Source organism: Cupressus sempervirens, chromosome 5, assembly GCF_028749045.1.
Source record: "Cupressus sempervirens isolate cs-2001-9-10 chromosome 5, ASM2874904v1, whole genome shotgun sequence".
Taxonomy (NCBI): Eukaryota; Viridiplantae; Streptophyta; class Pinopsida; order Cupressales; family Cupressaceae; genus Cupressus; species Cupressus sempervirens.
In genome coordinates this window covers 399662642-399685913 of record NC_143122.1, presented here as the reverse complement: position 1 = coordinate 399685913, position 23272 = coordinate 399662642, and the positions used below count along the sequence as shown (strand labels likewise).

The following is a 23272-nucleotide window of genomic DNA, read 5'->3' as shown; positions in this document are numbered from 1 at the left end:
TATATTGAAATCAAGAAATTCAAGAATGCGTCAACTCCTAACATTTATGTTTGTAATTTGTGATCTTAAGCAACTTAAGAATGCATGAAAAATTACAAGAAAAACGATCAGAGAATTTAATACATACCATATCAGTCGACATATGGAGCTTCAGTGCTATGTGCTACAGTGCAAAGTGTGCAATTTTCAAAGCCTTGGCCTGAAATTATTGTCAACCTGTCAATCATCACGAACCTCGAAAAGATCCATAACCATTCTCAGTATTTTTCGACTGTCATTCTTGTTCTGCAACAAATGCCAATGGTTCTCACTGCCACGTGTCTATGGGTTGCATGAAAAACCATTTATATATAATCCCACAGCCTAGTTCGAGCATTCCACCTCCCTTTCTCAAGAAAAAAGAAAAAATCATGGTGCCCATTTCTCTCCTCGTTTTTTCTTGTGCAGTAATATCTTTCTCCTCCTTTGCTGAGTTGAGCATAGCAACAGATACATACAGCTCTTCTGAAGGAGGAAGAGGAAGAGGAGATAATCCATATGTCTATAACAAAGAGAGGTTCAGGACTATTCAAAGCTCTAGAGGTGGAGAAATCAAAGCTCTGCCTAACTTCAGGCATCAATCTGAGCTTTTAAGAGGGCTTGAAAATTATAGAATCACTTGCATTGAAATGAGGCCCAACTCCATGATGAAACCTCACTACATTGATGCAGACTGGGTGCTCATTGTTGTTGAAGGTAAGTAACTTCAATTCTTTTTCATTTAAGGTTGTCTTGGGAGTAGTCTTAAACTGTGTTGGATTCTGCTGGAATTAACTTCATGGCATTTCAATAGCTGTTCTTTCTTTTTTGGTCTGTTCAACTTCTTTGTTTTTCATCATTTGGAGCATTCGACCTTTTTTCTTTTTGGTTTGTCTTTTGTCATTTCTTTTTAAACATTATACATTAACCAAAAAACACAGTAAGATTGGAAAAAGTAAGTTAGTTTTGACTATTTAACACTTTTAATCTAAAAAATTAGGAATCATTCCTAGTATGTTTTAGGAATCATTCTTAGTGTGACGTTTAAGCCATATTAATATCTGATGTTTAAACAGATTATCTTATTACCTTTTTTAACAGTGGTTTATCCTATTACCCTACTCTTCTTAGCTAAAATAGTCAAGTGACTTACTTTTTTAAAGCTTTATTTTTTTTTTACTATTTGATATATGTCAAAGTTTACTTATTTTCTTAGAACTTAATTTTGTTTTTGCTATATGTGATGTTTGTCAAACTTGACTTAATTTCTATCTTATTATATGATGTCTAAGGTTTTCTTAGAACTTAATTGTGTTTTTGCTACTATGTGATGTTTGTCAAATTTGACTTAGTTTCTACCTCATTATATGATGTCTAAGGTGGCCCTGCTTTTTCAAAAATTAATAAAATATAGATTAATAAGTAAGACAAGTCAAATTATATTATGATATTCCTATCGGATTTAACTATATAGTTGTTGAGTCAAACTCATTGATCCATGTTTCATGAGTAGTGATTCACACGCGCAGTAAAAATGGAACACTTAGCGCACTTAACTATGGAGTTCTCAAGCAAATTATATTATGATATTTCTATCAAGATTTGACTATATAGTTTTTTAGTCAAACTTATTGATCCATCTTTCATGAGGAGTGATTCACACTGCTTGCAACCCTATTTGCGAAACTTTGATGAAGTCTTGTGCCTTATGAGACATTCATTAGAAAGCCCCTTAAGCTCATCAATTGATAAGTAGGAGATGTTTTCTAGAGCAAGTCAAATTATGATATTGCTATCAAAAATTACACAGTTAAATCCTCATAGCAATATCATAAAATATAGATTGTCTTAAGTTTTTTTTGTTGACATAGTCAAAATGTGATAAGTAGGAGATAATTTCCATAGCAAGTCAAATTGTGGTATGGCTATCAGGATTTAACTGCGTGATTTTGAGTCAAACTCATTGACCCATGTTTCATGAGTAGTGATTCAACATGAATCCATCTCTCATGAGAATAAATGGAACACTTAACACTCATTGGATCTATGTGAGAATAGGGGTGAAGCACCGAGACTTCCCGGGAAGGTCACCCATCCCAGTACTACTCCAGCCTGAGCGCGCTTAACTACGGAGTTTTCTCAAAATGTTTTAAATAATTAAAGTTGATTAATTTTTTTCTTATTATATTTCTAAGTTTATCATATTCCTAAGTTTCTTCCTAAATTTATCATATTCCTCAAGTCTCTTAATGTAGTAAAAAAAAAATAGATTACCTTACTTTTCCTCTCCATCTAGTCATTAATACCGTCATTAATGGTGAACCTTGTAACTTTGTATATTCTATTTTCAAATTAATAAACTGAATTTTCCTCTTGGTGGTATTCTATTTTCAAATTAATAAACTGAATTTTCCTCTTGGTGGTATTCTATTTTCAAATTAATAAACTGAAGTTTTCTCTTGGTGGTGAATCTTGTAACTTTGTATATTGTGTGTCCAAATTAATTAAAAATACAGATTATACTACTATGTTAAACCTTGTTCAAATTAATAAAATAGAGATTACCCTACTTTTTTCTTAATAGTGAACCTTGAAACCCTGTATATTGTGTTAAATTTAATAAAATGGAGATTACCCCACTTTTCCTTCAATTGTATTCATTAATGATGAACCTCACTTTGAATATTCTGTGATTTTCTCAACTGAATGTTACGTTCAATAAATAAAACAGAGATTACACTACTTTTCCTCTGAGTGAAGCCATTAATGGTGAATTTCTCAACTTTGTATATTGTCTGTTTTCTGTCCATTTATTTGTTTGGTTGAATTCTAAATTTGTTTATTTGTTCATATGCTCTTGATTCTGAAGGATTAGAATGGAATGAGGCCAAATTCCCTCTTAAAACTTCACTGCATTTTAAACAATATTAGCTTGGACAGTTGAATGAAAAGATTTGTCATGTATGAATATTGTACATGGCAGGAAGTGGTCACATAGCGTACGTGCAGCAGGAGAGTAACGATTGTATGCAGAGGGAGATAGAGGAAGGAGATGTTTTTGTGGTTCCCGCTGGCCAACTTTTCTATCTCATCAACAACGGTGCTCGACAAACACTCCGACTTGTCAATCTTCTCTACACAAAAGCCACTCCAGGAGAATACCAGGCATGCATACAGTTTAACTCTATTTGTTTGCTATAAAAAGGTGTACAATTAAAAATGGGTGGCTGTAATTCATGGCCATAGAAATCATATTCTCAAAGCTTCATAGAATTAAACAACATTTAACCAAAGTTTTGTGGGTCTAGAAAAATTAGAGCTTTTGTGGGTCACATTCAACAGGGAGGTGACTGGACGGTTAAAAGTTTTAAATACTTAATTTTTCTTCAGTGTGTGATATTAAATACTTAATATTAAATACTTAATTTTTCTTTAGTGTGTGATATTTAAGAGTGGGCGTGATTGAAGTTTAATTTCTTCCTTAATAAGTGATGTTTAAGAATTGTAATTTTTGACATATATTGGATGTGTTGCAGGAGTGAGAAATCCTGAATCTATTTTCTCAGCAATGAGTCGTGAAATTCTTGAAGCTGCCTTTAATGTAAGCACGAATAAATACATGATGATGAAGAATAATAATACCCACGTTAAATGATTTAAACTAAATGTCCTCATCTACTAGGGAATTGATTGATTGATTGATGGATGTTTTTGTGTGTGATTTGTAGAGCAAAGAAGGTGTGGAACAAATGTTGAGTGGGGGAGAGAAGCATGATTCAGGAGCTATTATTCAACTACGTCCCGAAGAGTTGGAGAGGATAACGAGAAGGCGATCAAGAGAATCAATGCCCGCGGGACATGAGCAGACTCCCTTCAACATTTTAAGACACAGGCCAACTTTCCAAAATAACTATGGCAAGATTATTGAGGTTGATGAAAGAGAGCATTCTCAGTTACGCTTACTAAACGCTGTCGTGGCAGCTGCAATCTTGGAGTCTGTAAGTCTATGGCTGCTCCATCTGTATAAATTATGTCTTGTAATTAATTATTATCATTATAAATTATGTCTTGTAATTAATTATTATCATTATTTATTGAGTTCAGTCTATAGCTGCTTCATCATGTGCTGTAATTAATTATTATCATTATTTATTAAGTTAAAGTAGATTCTAACCCAAGACAATTTACCATAAGAAGTTCACAATTTACTATTAGAAGTTGTCTATTTATGGTTGTATTGTAGATTCTTGCCTAATATAAACCAGATTTTTTGATAGCATCTATTGATATTATGATTTAACTTTATATTTCTAGTGTATGCTTACTTTTCACCAATTTAATATGGAATACTTATTGGAAAAGTGAAGCTAGTAAAATTACTTCGTCTTTGTTCTCTATTAAATCACACTAATAGATGGCTTGTTCACAATTTATATTAATTTATGAAGTATTCTTCGTCTTGCTGGAAAAAGATTTATGAAGTATCCTTCATCTTATTGGACAACAGGGATCCATGATAGTTCCAAATTACAATACAAGAGCCACCAAATTTGCCATAGTTGTGAGTGGTGAGGGGACCTTGGAAATGGCATGCCCACATCTTTCAAGAGGGGGAAGATCTCAAGGAGGAGGTGAATACGAAGAAGGAGAAGAGAGAGAACAGGGAGGAGACATTGCTTACCAAAAAGTGAGGGCATCATTGAGACCAGGCACCCTTTTTGTGGTTCCAAGAGGTCATCCAAACACTATAATCGCTTCTTCACATCGTCCACTTCTTGTCTTATGCTTTGAGGTCACTGACCATCGCAATATAAAGAAGTTCCTTACAGGTAGATAATGATACACTAGAATAAACGTCTTTGAGAATAAATCTAAATCTAATGGAGAGGAGATTGCTTATATATGTGTTTTGTCTTATTTTTTTGGGCAGGAAATAATAATGTACTTAAAGAGCTAGACAATTTGGTTGTGGGGAGATCTTTTGGGATGCGTCCAGAGGAGATTAGTGGAATTTTGGAATCACAAAGGAATGAAGTGATTGTGAGAGGACCCAATCACATGGGTGGTAGGGATCAAGGCCCAATCACCCTCTAGGCTTACTACTACATTATCCAACTATATATGTAGATATCTATACAATAATGAGAGTGAATATTTTGTTTTCTATCTCTTCCCAAGTTTGATGACTAAAGGAATCAATATAAATGAGTTCCAATAAATATTCTTTGCCTGAGAAATATTCGTTGGCTTATTTCAAACCATATATATGAGTCCAAGAACAAACAATCAAAATGTATGTGTTAAAAGATGTTTGACATCTAACATATCATAATTATCAATTAAAATATTATTTTTATAAATAATTAATTATAATTATTTAAATATAGTTTACAAACACTATAAATAAATAATTATAATTATTGAAATATATTGTATAGACATTTTTTAATAGAATGGTTATTCATGTATTTTTAGAGAAGAAAAATATTATTATTTATTTTATAAAAAATTATTTATCTATTTATTTAAATACGAATTATCATAAATAAATAAATTTGACTAGTAGATAGCAAAGGTCTTTATATTTTTATTAAAATCAAAAGTTTTAATACCTCCATGCAAGATGAACACTAAAAGAAAAGAATACACTTCCAATTCAAAATGAGCTGCACCTCCATTCAGAATAAGCACTAAAAGGAAAAATCTTATTATTTATTTTTATAAAATAATTTATCTTTTAATTTGATTGATGATAAATAAATAAATTTGATTGATAAATAGTTTAGGCTTTTATATTTTTATTCAAACCAAAAGTTTTCATACCTCTAGAATGGAATGAGTTTTTACACCTCTATTTAGAATGAGCACTAAAAGAAGAAAAGAATTGGGGAAATAATTTATCTGTTTATTTAAATATTAATTATAATAAATAAATAAATTTGATTACTAAATAGCGGAGGCTTTTATATTTTTATCAAAATTAAAAGTCCTCCATTCAGAATGAGCACTATAAGAAAAGAATAGAGGAAAGAAAAATATATAATCTTTTCAGGGATAATTGTCTTTTACAAAAATAAATCCTAAGATAATCAAGAGACTTCTTTTACACCAAGAAAATATTAATATTTAAATATCAATTATAATATAAAAATAAAATTGATCAATATATTTGTATTAATTATCAAAAGTCTTTTCGGGCACTAGATGAAAAGAATAGAGGAAAAAACATCTTTTTTTTTAGGATAATAGAACTTTATCAAGTAAAATAAATCTTGAGATAATCAGGAAAAGGAGACATTTTGTACACCAAGAACACACTATAGCTCCAAAATGTCATTTTTCCAACCAGTATATAGCTCCAAAATGTCTTTTTTTCTAAATACAAAATGCAAGACTTCTTCCTTAGCCCAATAACTCCACCTTCATTTTTTTTGTTATCCTTCAACCCATCCTAAATCAAGAAGCCTTGGGTGCAACCCATTCGAAACTCAAGAAGCCTATAAGCCTTGGGTGCAACCCATTCGAAACTCAAGAAGCCAATAAATGGTTGAAACCTTTATAGTTTTATTAATTAAATCAAAAGTCTTTTCATGCACTAGATGAAAAGAATACACAGGGATAATAGAAATTTATCAAGAAAAAATAATCAGGAAAAGGAGACATCTTTTACATCAAGAGACACCAATATATAGCTCCAAAATGTTTTTTTCTCGATGCAAAATGAAAAACTTCTTCCCTTAGCTAGATAACTCCACCTTTTTTTTCTCGATGCAAAATGAAAAACTTCTTCCCTTAGCTAGATAACTCCACCTCTCTTTTTTTGCGAACCTTATATTTAGACCTTGAATGCCACCCATCCTAAATCAAGAAGCCTCATGAACTATCAACCCTAAAGACAATATCATTGTTAGTACATTGAGGTAGCTAAATAAAATTATACTACTTTAACCAATCTCATTGTTAGGGAAGTAGCCAAATAAAATTATACTACTAGATAAACAAAAGCTTACAAGAAAGCTTGCAACTTAACATCTTCTATCAAAAACCAAGAATGAATAAATGGTAAGCATGTCACATTTTTAACACAAGAAAATGATTAAGGAAAGTGTACAAAATGCATAAAAGTGCATCAAACTAGGTTTCTATCCAAATTTAAGCCCTCTTCATCAAATTTTAGGTGCACCCCTATGCCTATATCTATAACAATTGGTGGGATGGAAAACACCCAAGCCCTCTTCACCATCATCGGTAATTAGGTACACCCCTATGCCTATATCCATAGTAATTAGGTGAACCCCTATGCCAATGCACAAAAGTGTATCAAACTAAGTTTTTATCCAAATTTAATCCCTCTTCATTAGTATTCAAGTGCACCCTTATGCCTATATCTATAACTATTGGTGGGATGGAAAATAGTTAAGATCTCTTCACCATCATCTATAATTAAGTGCACCCCTATGCCTATATCAATAGTAATTAAGTATATGCCTATATCCATAACTATTGGTGGGATGGAAAACACTCATACTTATGGGTGCCTCCATAAATAACAATTAATGGGTTGGAAAGAACCTATAATTATGGATACACCCATAATTGTGAACCCCCTATTTCTAGCCCTTAAAAAGTAGAAACGTGTACTATATAGCCAAAAAAAAAAAATGTCCTAACTCCAAGAGTGGAATAAAATTATGATTACTCATTTCAGGCCAAGAAGTACAAACATAATATCCAAAGTCAATTAATTTACTCTATACAAGGAGATAGGCTCAAATAAAAAATATCAAGCCTTGGACAGTAACACACACACAATTAAAATCCCTTATAATATGAGAATAATTCTAATTTTTGGAAAGGTGTCTCTAGAATCCATTCATAATATCTCAACTATAGGATGAACGTGTCCATGCTACCTTTTGAATTATATTTACTTTCTAGTCTATTTTGAAAAAATTGAAAACCCATATTTTAAGTGTTTCATAGAACTTAGAATTTAGGACCATAGTTTTTAGGGGAGAGGTGAAGCCTGGGCATTAGAACTAGAGTCTCAACCATCTAAATGACCTAGCAAGAAATAGAGATAGTGTGAGGGGATAAATATTTCAACTAAAAATACACATATCAAACCAATGGTAATATTGGGAGCCATTTTTTCTTGTTTGTTTTGGGCACGGGTATCCAAATAGGATATAGTATCACTAGGGTAATTTTTGTAGAATATTAGTTGTGTGGTTTGGAGAATGCAGTTTATAGTATCAATGGGTGCCCAAAAATACCATTTACTAAGATTTATATGGATTTTCTCATAAGGATTTTAGAGATTGCAAGCCATGTTGTTAGGAAGCCCATACTTTTATTTGAGGGTAAGCAGGGATAACTTTAAGAAACCCCTCCCGAGAAAAATATGTAAAATGTTGGCGAATTCAACATTAAATATGAAGGAAAATTTTCTAATTGAGGGCAATTTTTTCATTCAAGGCAAGGGAGAAAATTATTTTCTATTGCCGAAAATTTCTTTTCTGTATCAAAATTTAATAATAATTGTGGCGAATTTTTAAAAAATTGGTACGCAAATAAATGTAGGCAATTTTTTTGTTGGTCATAAACATTTTCGTAATGTAAGAGGTGAATTAATTATTTCATATAACACAAAATATTAATATAGTTGGATAATATGTTGGTTTCCAAAGAGAGATTATTTGATTTTTTGATGAATTTATAGTCACAAGTGGTCCATAGCCCACATGCCAAGTGTACACTGTATAGTGTACTTGTAGTATACCAATCCATTAAGATTCAATTAATAATGTGCCCTTTTGTATTGCCAACTTGGTTGTCATCACTTTTAACATTGTCATTTTATGGTGAAAGGAATTAATTTGGACCGTTGATGTAATATAGATCAATGGCTTAGCTCTATTTCTGGCCTAATTTTAAACAAAATACCATAAAGTCTAAATCTTCTCAGAATTAGGACACGTATCCCAAAGACCAAAACATAAAATAGTCTGCTAAACAGGGATAGTTAGAGACACATGTCAGTGAAATGGTAGGCAATGCTCAACCCGAGGGAAAATATTATTTTATTTTAAGGGTGAAATAACATTGTCCAATAAGAAAACATTATGGAAACACTGGCAAAAAATTTAAAATAATTGTGTTCTAAATGTAGATTACATTGGCGATTGGATCGGGATTTGGGACCAATTATGTGTAAAGTAATAAGTGATTAGCCTTGGATTTTGACCCAAGTTATTTATTATCTTGGCGACATGGTTGACCCCATATGTAGGTTTTATTCACCAAATTGCAATTTTCCAAAGAGACAGAATAGGCAATTGGTGAAGATTCGCCACTAAAAAAATCATTGAGGGTAAGGAGGTCTTTGATGTTGTGTCATTCAAAAACTGCCAGCAACCAACATCCAATAATTTAGTACTACAGTCAGTTGTCTACCAACCTCCCATATTTTTGGCCACCCATAGCCAATTGTAGTATTTAATATTTAATATTAAATATGTACTAGTGTACTTGATATTTTAGAGAGTTCTCAGACCTATATAAATAGGGACTTTATGTAATGTATTTGGCAAGGTGATAAGATTAGTTTTTTAAGTGTATATTTGTCTTTCACTTTTTTCACATTGGTATCAAAGTGTAAAGAGTGTGAGCCTAGAAAGAGGAACATCTAGAAAGGAGAACACCTCTTGATGTTTGAGATAGATCAATTTAATATTGTTTTAACAATTGAATGAAGCTTCTAATGTTGAAATGTTTGTAGATTTAGAGGTGAGTTTGAAGACCGTTTGTTGTTGAGGAATTCAATCTAATGTCAGATAGAAGGCATGAATTTGATTTTAAAAATTGAAGTATAATGGGAAGATATTTGTTTAAAAAGGGGAAAAACAAGTATTATTATTGAAAATTGAAACTTCAAATTGTAAATTCTCAGTTGTAACTATGAGCATTATTATGGCATTAGGGAGTAGTACACCTCAACCACAAATTCCAATATTTTTTGGTAAAAATTATGAGTTTGGGGGTATAAAAATGACAATGTTGTTTTGTTCTCAAGGTATATAGGATCTTATTGAAAATGGTTTTAATGAGCCACAAGATTAGTCTAGATTATCAGAAGGTGATAAAGATAAATTACAAGAAAATGGGAAAAAGGATGCTAAAGTATTGTTTCTAATTCAACATTTTTTACATGAATCAATTTTTCCTAAGGTCTTTATAACTAAAAAAATATAAAATAGCATGGGATATTTTAGAAACAACATATCAAGGGGCATCAAAAGTTAAGATTGCTAAATTGTACAAACTTTAAGGCATGATTTTGAGAAAAAATTGCATGAAAGATTCAAACTTAGATGATCAATTTCTCAATCAAGTAATGGTTAATCAAATTTGATCATATGGTGAATATTTGATTGATAAAAAGGTTGTTGAAAAGATACTTCAAAGTTTGCCTAGAAAATTTGATGACATTATTGTTGCCATTGAAGAATTTAAGGATTTGACTGCACTCTTTATTAATGAGTTAATGGGGTCACTTTTATCTCTTAAATCTAGAATGAATAGGAATTAAAAAAATTCTTTGGAGAATGATTTTAGATCACATGTATCTTTTGGCAAAGGAAGAGGAAGCAATAGAAGCATCAATAGATGTGTAAGTTTGAATCAAGAAGAAAGGACAAATTAATCCATGCAAGGTTTCAAAAGATGATGTGGGAGAAGTCTACTCCAGCATCCATCATTAAGGTTTGACAAATCTCGAATTCAATGTCATTATTGTGAGATTTAGTCATTTTGCTAGTGAATGTGGAAAGAAAAAAAGAAGAAACTGAAAAGAATGGCACTAGTTACTGAGATGTATCTAATAACAATTCAGGAAGTTTATTCATAACTTGCAATCTTTCTCAAGAAAGTTATAGTGATATATGGTTCCTAGATAGTGGATGTATTAATCATGTGACTAGAAATAAAGATTTATTTGCTAGTTTGGACTATCATGTGAAAATATGGAGTAAAAGTGGGAAATAGTAGTAAAGTATCTATAATGGGAAAAAGTGTTATAAATGTCTTGACAAAAAATAGAGGAAAAGGGTATATTCTTGATGTCTATTTTGTGTCTATATTATAATACAATCACATGAGAGTTGGTCAAATAATACGAAAAGGTTACAAAGTATCCTTTGATAATGATGTTTGTGCAATTTTAGATTGAAAAACATTCAATTCCGTCTAAGGTCATTTTAGATTTTTAAGACTAAAAATAAATAGTAGCAACATGATTATATGCATTCAATTGGCTTTGAGGTGTCTACGTCCCTTATAAATGAAGATTTGGAGTAACTACAATTCATCTCACCCCGACTCATAAAGAATAGATTGAAGAGAAACAAGACTATTATGACTAGAGGGCATTTAGTTAGGGGTTTCAAGGATTTTTATAGTGACTCTAATGTTGATATTATAAACTATTAGTGAACTTAATTCATTGGAAATGAATGAGGATTATCCCTCCTAAGGCTTCTAGTGTCTATAGATATTAGTATCAAAAGTAAGGCATTCCCCAACCATTTTGTGGCAACTAAGGTTGGTTATGTTTCTAAGTATATGAGTTGAGCCAAGTTATAAAAGTATTATTGTGGAGTTTCCTCCAAGTTACAAATTTTGTAATACATAACTTAATAGACATTGTGTGTGTGTGTGTGTGTGTGTGTGTGTGTGTGTGTGTGTGTGTGTGTGTGTGTGTGTGTGTGTGTGTGTGTGTGTGTGTGTGTGTGTGTGTGTGTGTGTGTACATATATATTGTTAGAATGATTTAGAATAACTGAGAGGGGGGAGTAAATTAGTTATCCTTAGGTTATATGTACCAATTAAAATTTTCTACACTTCAAGTAATCTTAGATATAATCATAAAGTAGCTCAGTCTCTATAGCAACTTGTTAGTTACATAAAACTTGTAGTCTATTGTCCCAATAATAAAAAACTTGTAGAATGTAAAACATTAATAGTAAAACATCTCAAATAACATCCACATAATTTTTAACACCAAGATTTAACATGGAAACTCATTTTGGGAAGAAAAAAAAAGTAACATGTCACCAATTTTTCACTCTTCTGAGGTGAGCTTTGTTAGGATCCAGCCCTATTAAATGTTACAATACACTCTATTAGGTGTGACCCTATTAAATGATTTAATCACCCCATTAGGAGTGCCCTTATTAGAGGACTTAAGAATATTCTATTAGAATATCATCTTGATTAAAGGATTTACAAATGACTATTAGGTCAACCTTGATTAAAGGATCTTAATTGATATAATGGTTAGAAAGTAACAATAGGTTGATCTAAACTGATACAACCCACTTTGCAAATATAGATCAAAAATTTGGTTCAATGGCTAACTCATTGACTGGCCTCCATTATTATATCTATCACTGCTTTGGCAACCCTTGTCAACCCTTCAAGTAATTACTCTTCACCTCAACACTTCACTATTTAGCCTTTTACTCAAATTCGATAATCAACAGAATCAACAATTTCTCCAACCTTATTAGGTTATCCCTTGTGCCTCCTTAAATAGGTAGCTTGATCTTTTGTCACTTAAATACCACCATTGATCCTAGGGTTAGATCAAACTCATCAAATCCTTCCATCTTTTCATTTCCTCCTTCCTCTTCTAGAAACTTCTCCAAACTTCTCATTGAATCCATGCATAGAAACACTCAAACATAGTTTCCCTTACATTAAATGTTCTAGCTCATTAATCGTTATCTTCAACATGCTTTCCATATTCCAAGCATTCAACTATGTCAGCCAAGAAATTCAATTCCTACACAAATTGTAAAATGTTATCACTCGGCCAACACAATGTTCCTCAGAGTCAATCATTACTACATTGATTTAGTTGGCTTACATTGTCTGCACTCGGTCCATATACTAGTGCTCACTCCAACTTCTTTTTTACTCTCTTTTACTGGCACTCATTCGATGCTAAATTTTCTTGGCTTCTACTATTTTACTCGATCGACACTAGCATAGCTCAGCTTCAAGTATAAGTTCCTTAATCTTCTACTTTGAAGCCTAATTAAGCTTATGCATTTTTTCTGTATTGATCATCTCTTCTAGGCATTAACTCAACTATCTTCTCCACTTAGTGTTATGATTAAACAATACATTATCTTTTCAAATTCTAACTGATCAAGTGCCCATTGTAATTCTACATAACTCAACCTTTCTACTAGGTCATCTTGTTATCTCTTCTTCTCAAATCCTCTTTATCATTCATCTTGATACGACACTCTACTCACGTAGAAACTATCTCACCAATAAGGTTTGACATTAATGAAAACACAACAATTTTTCCAATTGTAGTTCCAACACTCATGTCAAATGGGGAGATTGTTGATCTTAGATTCGTTTTGACAAGTGAGTGTCAACACATTTAAGTAATTTACTCAGTTCATGTCAAGCTACTAATGCATGTCAAGCACAACATGTAATTATTAGACCATGCCAAGTCATAGTGAGTGCCAAGCCACTCATGTGTCGAGTCACTCTAGTGTTGAGTAGATAGACCATGTCGAGTGATTTACATGTTGAGTAAACAATGGATGCCAAAAAATATAGGTATCGAGTCCTAGCAGAAATATTAGTGTATGTTGAGCATCAGAGACTTCAAATGTCTAGTGACATAGATTTTATATGTTTATTTGTCATGGCACAAATAACTATGTAAACCATTTTTGAGCTAACTTGAGGATGAATTACGATATTTTGGAGATAAGGATGAATCTCTAGTTGGAATCCCTATGCAATTACATGCAGCCAAATAGAAAATGGGAAGGATTAAGCAACAAAATGGATGAACCTCAACTGTAGATTCATACCTAACCCTAAGCCACCAAAGTCTTCTTAAGGAGGATGAAACCCTAAAATTTCTAACAAGGTTGTTGAAGGAGCGAAGAGGATAGTTTGCATGTGAAAATAGAGCATTCATGGTGACTTCGAAGTTATGAAGTGAAACCACATTGCAGAATCAATTAGAGCATAACAAAGGATAGAGAAAAGGATACAGCAAAGAGACATCTAATCAAGAAGGTTCAAGAAAACATTGTTTAGAGGTGATATTTTATCAAGCAACCAAGTGCCAATAGCAGGATCTATGCTGAGACATTCTAACAGGTGATTTTAGTCAAAATATCTTAACAGAGTAGTCCTAACAGGCTATATGAAATCTTTTAACAGCATTCTTACTTAGTTGTAAATTAATGTCCTTTAACTAGGCACACTTCTAATAGGGTGTTGAAATTCTCTAAAAAAGTGAAATTTAACAGTCTTTATAAGCCATTAACAGGGTAGACCTTTCACAAGGTAGATCATGTCTCATGATTAAAACATTGTAACCTTTATTGGATACACTTTATTGCTAAAATAGTGAATATTTGTCAGTGTCATCCCCACCCCAGTTTTACCTTCTCACTTGGAGGGTTTCTGGGTAATCATATCTAGTGTTATGTGTGTGAATGCTTACATGTTTACATGATTTAGATGTATATGCTTTACATGTTATTTTAGTTTACTCATTGAATGCATGATATAGATATGTGGTGAAAGTTTTATGGATGGGTCCAAGTTTAAACTACTGATTCACTCCCCCACCCCCTCTAGAAGTTTACCTTTCCTATTATATTTTCAACAATTGGTATCAAAGCCTTGTTCTTTGAAAGAGAAGCTTTCGGGCTTTGAGGAAAGATCTTGAAATGGAAGTCTACAATTTGGGAAAGACCATTGAGAACCAGGAAATTGAAATACATCTCATACTACATCAACTAAATGAAGCAAGAGAGTAACTAAAGAAATCCTTGAAAAGAAGGAAAGAAATTGCTATTGTGGAGAATGACACACAATACAAAGAGATAGACACTACTAAGCTATTTGCAGATGGAAACTCAAATGAATTTGATGTAGTGGTCATAGATCTAATGGAAAAGAATAGAGTACAAGCTGAGGAAATTAGAGATCTCAAATTAGAGCAAGAATCACACTCTATACTGCTATGTGAAGTGGTTGAACAAAAAAAGAAATCCATGGAAGACAAAGCCATGATTGAAGAAGACAAAAGATGTTAGGATAAACCACAGACAGAAATAAAAACTACATGCAAATATAACCAATAACAAAAAATAATAGAACACACAGAAATGAACACAAGGCACCAAGATTTAATGTGGTTCACCCAATCCCTGGGCTACGTCCACCAAACAGCAAGTCCGATCTTATTACAATCCAGTGATTACAACCTGATTACAATCTGTAATCCCTTACAGCTCAATACCGCCGCAAGAACCAATTTCGTATCACCACACATAAAAAATACCCAACCCTAAGCCCCTTTTATACAAGTATTAAATCACTTTAGGGTTATAACATGTCGGCCATAATATGTCAGCTACTTTCCTGATCAGTCACCACAATCTAACAATCTCCCACTTGGAGACTGATCCTGTAGCAATACAACTACCGCATGGGGCTCCCACTGGATCAAACCACCCTGGACTCTGCTGTTCTTTTATTCACATTTAGTCTAAAAGACCAACTGAAGCTGAAGAGGAGTTCAGCTTCTCCCTTGTGACAACCTTTGTCAACATATCTACTGGATTTTCATTGGTATGTATCTTCTCCAGCTTTAACTGTCCATCCTCCAAAATTGACCGAATGAAATGGTACCGCAACTGTATGTGTTTGGTCTTAGAATGCAGAGCTGAATTCTTAGCAAGATGAATGGCACTCTGACTATCTATGAACAAATAATTATCCGTCTGAGGATGTCCCAATTCTTCCAAGAAGAACTGAAGCCATATCATCTCTTTGGCTGCCTCTGTAGCAACAACATACGCTGCCTCTGTAGTGGAGAGAGCATTAATCTTCTGTAGCCTAGAAACCCAGCTCATGGCTGCCCCACCAATAGTAAAGACATAACCTGTAGTACTCCGCCTGGTATCAATATCCCCAGCCAAATTTGAGTCAACATAGCCCTGTAAATCAGTAGTAGAGCCCCCAAAGTGTAAACACTTATTGGATGTTCCTCTCAAATATCTGAGAATCCACTTGACAGCATTCCAATGCTCAAAACCTGGATGACTCATATACCTGCTAACGACTCCCACTGCATGTGCAATATCTGGCCTAGTGCATACCATAGCATACATCAAACTTCCTACAGCTGAAGCATAGGGTACCTTGGACATCTTATCCTCCTCTTCCTGTGTCTTGGGACACATCTCCTTAGTCAATTTCAAATGACTAGGTAAAGGTGTGCTGACAGCTTTAGCATTCTCCATAGAGAAACGTTGCAACACCTTCTCAACATAATCAGCTTGAGATAGCGTCAATGTTCTGTTCTTCCTATCTCTGCAAATCTTCATCCCAAGGATTTGTTTTGCTGCCCCCAAATCCTTCATAGCAAATGCATGTGCTAACTGGCATTTTAGCCCCTTAATATGATGCATGTTAGACCCAGCTATAAGCATATCATCAACATATAGACATAAAATAATGTAGCTATCATCATCCAACCTCTTAAAATAAACACAGTAATCTGAATGACACCTGTTATATCCATGCTCATGCATAAAACTGTCAAATTTCAGATACCATTGCCGAGGTGCTTGCTTCAAGCCATATAAACTTTTCTTCAATTTGCACACTAAGTTCTCCTTACCTTTGACCTCAAAACCCTGTGGCTGAGCCATATATATTTCTTCATCCAAATCACCATGAAGAAAGGCTATTTTAACATCCATCTGTTCTAAATGCAAATCTTCAGTAGCCACAAGACTTAAAACAGTACGAATAGAAGTCATTTTAACAACAGGAGAAAATATCTCATCAAAATCAATTCTCTTTTTCTGTGCAAATCCTTTTACAACTAACCTGGCCTTACATCTTTTCTTACCTCCTTCCTCTTCTTTCAACTTGTAAACCCATTTATTCTGTAAAGCCTTTTTACCTGCAGGCAACTTGCACAAATCCCATGTCTTATTTTTCAGCAAAGAGTCCATTTCATCTTTCATTGCAGACTCCCACTGAATCTTAGTATCCACCTGCACAGCTTCATCATAACTTTCAGGTTCACCAACATCAGTAAGTAAAATAGAATACAAAGAGGGAGAAAACCTTTGTGGAGGTCTAATTGGCCTTGTTGACCGTCTAACATTCACTGGTGTGTGTGGTATTTGTTGTTGCAGTTGTTGCACATCATGAGGAATGGCTGGAACATCAGCTTTTGGAGTATCATCCAGCACTACATAATCATCTTCTTTCTTCTCATGTTGCTGCAACAGATCTTTGTACAACACTTTTTCATTGAATATGACATCCCGGCTTCTTATAATTTTATGATTTTTAAAATCCCAAAGCCTATAGCCAAATTCATTAATGCCATAGACAACAAAGACACATTTCTTTGATTTTGCTTCTAGCTTGGTTCTATTTTCAGAGTCTATATGAGCAAAAGCTTCACAACCGAAGGTCTTGAGAAAAGAATAACTCACCTTCTTACCAGTGCATGCTTCCTCTGGAATACCACAGCCCAAAGGAGTAGAGGGACCTCTATTAATCAAATATACTGCAGTATTGACAGCCTCTGCCCACATGTGTAAGGGCAACCCAGCATGCAACCTCATGCTCCTTGCGTGCTCCATTATAGTCCTGTTCATGCATTCAGCCACTCCATTTTCCTGTGGAGTCCTTGGAACAGTTTTTTGTCTACGAATACCATTAGTGGAGCAATAATCTTCAAATTCATGACTGCAATACTCACCACCATTATCAGATCTGAGACATTTTAATTTCTTACCAGTCTCATTTTCAACCAAGCATTTCCATTTCTTAAAAGTTTGAAATACATCAGATTTCTGTCTAAGGAAATAAACCCATACTTTTCTAGTTGCATCATCAATAAATGTAACATAATAATGAGAGCCACCAAGGGAAGATACCTGAGCCGGTCCCCATACATCTGTATGCACAAGCTCTAAATTCTCCTTTTTGTTTTCCTTCCCTATCTTTACAAAACTCACTCTCTTTTGTTTTCCATAAACACAACTTTCACAGAAATCCATATTCACACATTTTAGACCTGGTAAAACTTTCCTTGAATGAAGTACTTTCATACCTTTCTCACTCATGTGCCCAAGTCTATTGTGCCACAGCGTTGTATCAGAATCTATAGCAGCTATTTGTTCTCCCTGCTCAAATGCAGTAATTGTTCCTGAATATTCATTTTTCTTTGAAACAATCAAAGTAGAAGGAACAATATGACCTGTACAAAGATATAAGGTGCCTACTTTCACACCTTTTGCTACTACAAGGGAACCTTTTGAAACCTTCCAATTTTTATCATTAAAAGTAATTACACAACCCTCATCACCAAGTTGCCCTGCTGAAATTAAATTCCTACTCAGCTTTGGAACATGTCTTACCTCATGTAGTAGCCAATGATTCCCATTCTGCAACTTAATCTTAATTTTTCCCTTTCCAACAATCTGACAGGGTTCATTATCCCCCAAATAAACAAGCCCAAAATCCCCTTGGACATAATCAATGAAATAACCTCTATGAGGTGTAGCATGAAAAGAAGCACCAGAATCTAAAACCCATGAATCATCAACACTCTCTAAAGACAGAAGCAAAGCATCCTCTTCGGACTTATTACTTACCACATTTGCCTCTTTGTCTCCATCTGATTTATCTCCTTCATTTTTCTTTCGAGTCCAGCAATCTTTCTTTTTGTGCCCTGGTTTCCCATAGTACCAGCAATCATTTGGTCCTCTCGATTGAGACCTCCTCCCCTTTGACTTTCCTCTTGATTTTCCACGATTTCCAGAGTTACTTCCTCTTTCAGTTGTTCTGCCCCTGCTTTGTGCATTTAAAGCACTTCCTGATGTAGATCCACCTAAGGATTTTCTACGAGTTTCCTCACTTAAAATAACACCGATCACATCATCATATTTTAGGGTACTTGATCCAGGAACAGAATTACTCACCGCCATTACCAAGCCATTCCAGCTTTCAGGCAAAGAACACAAAATCAAGAGAGCCCTAATTTCTTCATCAAAATTGATACCCACAGAAGATAATTGACTAGTAATAGTATTAAACTCATTTAAATGATCTGCAACAGATCCACCTTCTGCCATTTTCATATTAAATAAATGCTTCATGAGAAATACCTTATTTGAAGCGGAGGGCTTTTCATACAGTGTCGCTAGGGTTTTCATCAAATCTTCTGTCGTCTTTGCTTTTGTAATATTAAATGCCACCGATGGTGCCAAGCATAACCGAATTCTTCCGAGTGCCTTTCTGTCCAAAAGATCCCATTCAGCCTCTGACATAGTTCCCTGATTCTTGGCTTTTCCTTCCAACGGCTTCCATAAATCCTTCTGATATAAATAGTCTTCCATTTGCATCTTCCATAACTGGAAGTTCTTCCCATTAAACCTATCAACCCTCAGCTTACCATCATCTGCCATTGCTCCCACTCAACCGTGAGACTCCCACTTAACCGTGAGACTTTCCTGCAGAGGATAACTGAGAAACAACTAGGCTCTGATACCACTTGTTAGGATAAACCACAGACAGAAATAAAAACTACATGCAAATATAACCAATAACAAAAAATAATAGAACACACAGAAATGAACACAAGGCACCAAGATTTAACGTGGTTCACCCAATCCCTGGGCTACGTCCACCAAACAGCAAGTTCGATCTTATTACAATCCAGTGATTACAACCTGATTACAATCTGTAATCCCTTACAGCTCAATACCGCCGCAAGAACCAATTTCGTATCACCACACATAAAAAATACCCAACCCTAAGCCCTTTTTATACAAGTATTAAACCGCTTTAGGGTTATAACATGTCGGCCACATGTCGGCCATAATATGTCGGCTACCATGTACTTTCCTGATCAGTCACCACAATCTAACAAAAGAGTTTTGGCTAATAGACTAGAAGAGAAATCATCTAAAATTACCAAGATTTCTAACATGCAACTAGACAATTTAAATCAAATGATGAATGCTAAGTAGGAATTGAATGTCAAGGACATTGAGATAACTACATTAACATTGCAAAATGAACAATTGTAGAGTGACCTAAAGAGGGAAAAGGAATTTTCTAAAAGTTTCAACAAACCAAATAAAGCCATCAAATACTTTGAGCAATTACTGAGATCTCCTAGATCCAAGAATGATACATCAAGACTAGGTTGCACAAGCATTGAAGAAGGAGAATCATCCAAAAATACAAAAGAAAGGAACAACAAAGGTAAGAGCTCTAAACCTACTTGTCATAATTGTGGTGAGAAAGGACATATTGCTAACATGTGCAGAAGCGAGATTTTAAATCAGAATGTCAAGCCTAAGAACATGGTTCACTACCATAAGTGTAAAAAGCAAGGTCATCAGGCTCATGAATGCAGAACTAGAACCATGCATACACAAAGATTTGAAGGATACTACTACAATTGTCAGAAGTATGGACATAGAGCTTTTGAATGTGTTGCCCCACTTTTTACCATATACCAATTTTGCAAAGTGGAAAATAAACTAATGTCATGTTTTGTCAAAATTGGGTCAATAAGTCTTTCCTCTTTAGGTGTTGAGTTTCTTCATTGGGTTTTCATCTTTTCCCTTCTCCTGTGTCACATATAGCCTGGGTGGGTATTTCTTGATTGTCATGACTCTTAAGGGTATTTTAGAGCCATACTTGATGGAGATTCTCAAATTGTGCTATATCATTTGACTTTCTTGCAACTCATTTGATCTGGAGATAGAGAAAATTGAATTGGCAAAAAATCAAGTTTTGGCTTCTCCTCGGCGGGTTTTTGCACCCCGAAGGAGAATTTCCACAAAGACTGGCAAATGCTATTTGTAAGCTTTACTGAAGTAAAGTGAATCATGTTATAGAAGGATCATTCAAATGATGTCATGATTTCATAGTGAGAATCATTTTTTGTCAGAAATATGACCGAAATAGTGATCAGCGAAAAATCCAAAAAGATCTTCTCTGTGGCGGGTTCTAAAGACAGAAGTCAGTTTTTCGCAAGGGTTTTTATAAAAGGGTAAAATGACATAGTGGGTCCCACTCTTCATCGACGAAGCTACTTTTATGTTTTCTGAAGACTTTATATAAAAGGGGTTAAGAAAAAGAAATAAAAGAAAGATAGAAGTGGAAAATCGAAAATCGGCTTCTCCACTGCAGGTTTTCTACCCTCGAAGGCCATTTTTTGCATTTGAGGAAAAATCATCCCTACAAGTATGGTAAGTATGTGAATTGATTACGGATTGTTTTGGGCAAGGAAATAGAAGCAAATCAATGAATTGATAGGGTTTTTGCAAGTAGAATTGAGTTAAGCGGATTTTGCCCTAGGAAGTACTCTGTTCTTGTTTTTTTGAAAGATGGGTGAAAATAGAAAGTAAACCAGTAATTAATGAAAGTTACCATTGAGCCAACGGAAACAGTGAAAAGACAAGGATAAATTTACTATTATACTGTTGTATTAGATAGTGCCTTCAGTAATTTTCAAAGTTATGGAGTTTGCTTCTTATATCATTTGCGATTGTTTGAATTTTTGTTATCATACATTAAACAAGATGGCAATAAGAATCAGGGGTTTCGATGGATTGGGTGGAATTAAGTCAGTGTGGTCAACTATCACGAATACTTCACTCTATTTCTATGATATGCAAGATTTTCAAAGGAGATTAAGAGTGGAGCCAGTTCATCCCATAACAGAGAAACTTTGGGAAAGCGGATTAGTGGAAGCAACTGGGCTTCCTATAGCAGTACAAGCCCCGGAGTTGATTTTGGAATGCATCAATCATTACAAGCCAGATACAAAGTAGATTCTATTGCCCGACCAAATGGTGTTGATTTCAATTGATCGCCAAGCAATAGTGAATTGCTTGCAGATTCTAGAATGGGAGGAGTTCTCTGATCTAACGATGGGAGGAGCTATGTCTGAATTCTCTCTGAAGAAGATGGTCTGGAGGAAGAAGATCATGTAGTCTTGGTTTCAAAGGCCAAGGGGAGCTAAGAGTAAAGTTCCTAAAACTCTTTTTGGTACAGACCTCAAACCAGAAATTGTTGACATTTTGGTTATGTTGCATCGACTCAAAGGTGAGGTAGAAGCCTTTAATTTTGTAGAGCAGTATTTCTTTTTGGTGCAAGTTATTTGGTCAGACACACATTATATTGATTGGGCGTATGAGGTCAGTGAGCATCTTTCTAGGGCTCTTAGTGCAGCTAAGTTTTATAATTCATTTTATATGTCCTCTTTCTTGATATACATGTTGGCTTATCTTCAATTGTGATTGGGACTCCCTAGAATTGAGAATTTTCATGATAATGTAAAAATTTACGAGTTTTATCCGTGCTTGCAATTACAAAATAGTTATGAAGAATATATCCAGGTAAATGATGCATTCACCATGAGGATTTGCAAAGAGCTCCAAGGGTGTCCGGAGAGGAGGTTCAGTCCATAAGCGATGGTAGCCATCAGCCAATTTGGCAGTTATTTCATTCAGTTCTCATCATTTTCTTATTTGCGTCTTGCAATGTTTGATGGATTTCCATTGAAGTTTCCCAGGTATCCAGATGATATGATCATGCTCGTGGAGATCGTGAGGCAAGCAATCCTAGTGAACATGTTGAGCGCCAGCCTGAAGAAGAAAGGTTATGAATTCCCTATAAAAGTTGGAGCATACAATTGTGAGACCAGATTGGATGCAAAGAATATACTCAAAGCATTCGAGAGCAAATACAAATTGGAAGAGTATGAAGTAGTAAGGCCCATGTTTGATCCAAATGGATATGCCAGAGATGTGCTTCAAATTGGAAGCGTAATTAAACATGTGAAAACCATGGAGGATAATTGGGCAAATTGTAAGAATGAATTGGAGAGTCGAGATTGTGCCTTTGCCAGATTTACAATTGATCAGGTAAAGACATATGGTATAAATTTAGATGTGGAAGGGCTAGAAGATGATGGTCAAAATATGTACAGTAATACATATTTGACTAAGTTCAGGAATACTCCCATCAGTTTCGAACCACATGTTGACATAGAGGAAGACTTTGATGTCATGATGGCAAGAATTATCAAAAGGACTAGGAAGTGGGTTGAGTGGATAGCTAAGAAAGGTCGGAGCAAGAGAAAAACTACTCAAGCC

At 34.4% G+C, this 23272-nt stretch overlaps 1 protein-coding gene across 1 annotated transcript; it reads left to right on the top strand.

Annotated features, from left to right (window-relative positions):
• Positions 1–410: 410 nt before the first annotated feature.
• On the top strand, positions 411–5112 carry LOC149556498 (vicilin Pin k 2.0101-like). The gene is made up of 6 exons (XM_089829861.1): positions 411–735; positions 3002–3185; positions 3535–3619; positions 3747–4016; positions 4526–4847; positions 4949–5112. The coding sequence occupies exons 1-6, from the start codon at positions 411–413 to the stop codon at positions 5110–5112; spliced, it is 1350 nt and encodes a 449-aa protein (XP_089685987.1).
• Positions 5113–23272: the final 18160 nt, after the last annotated feature.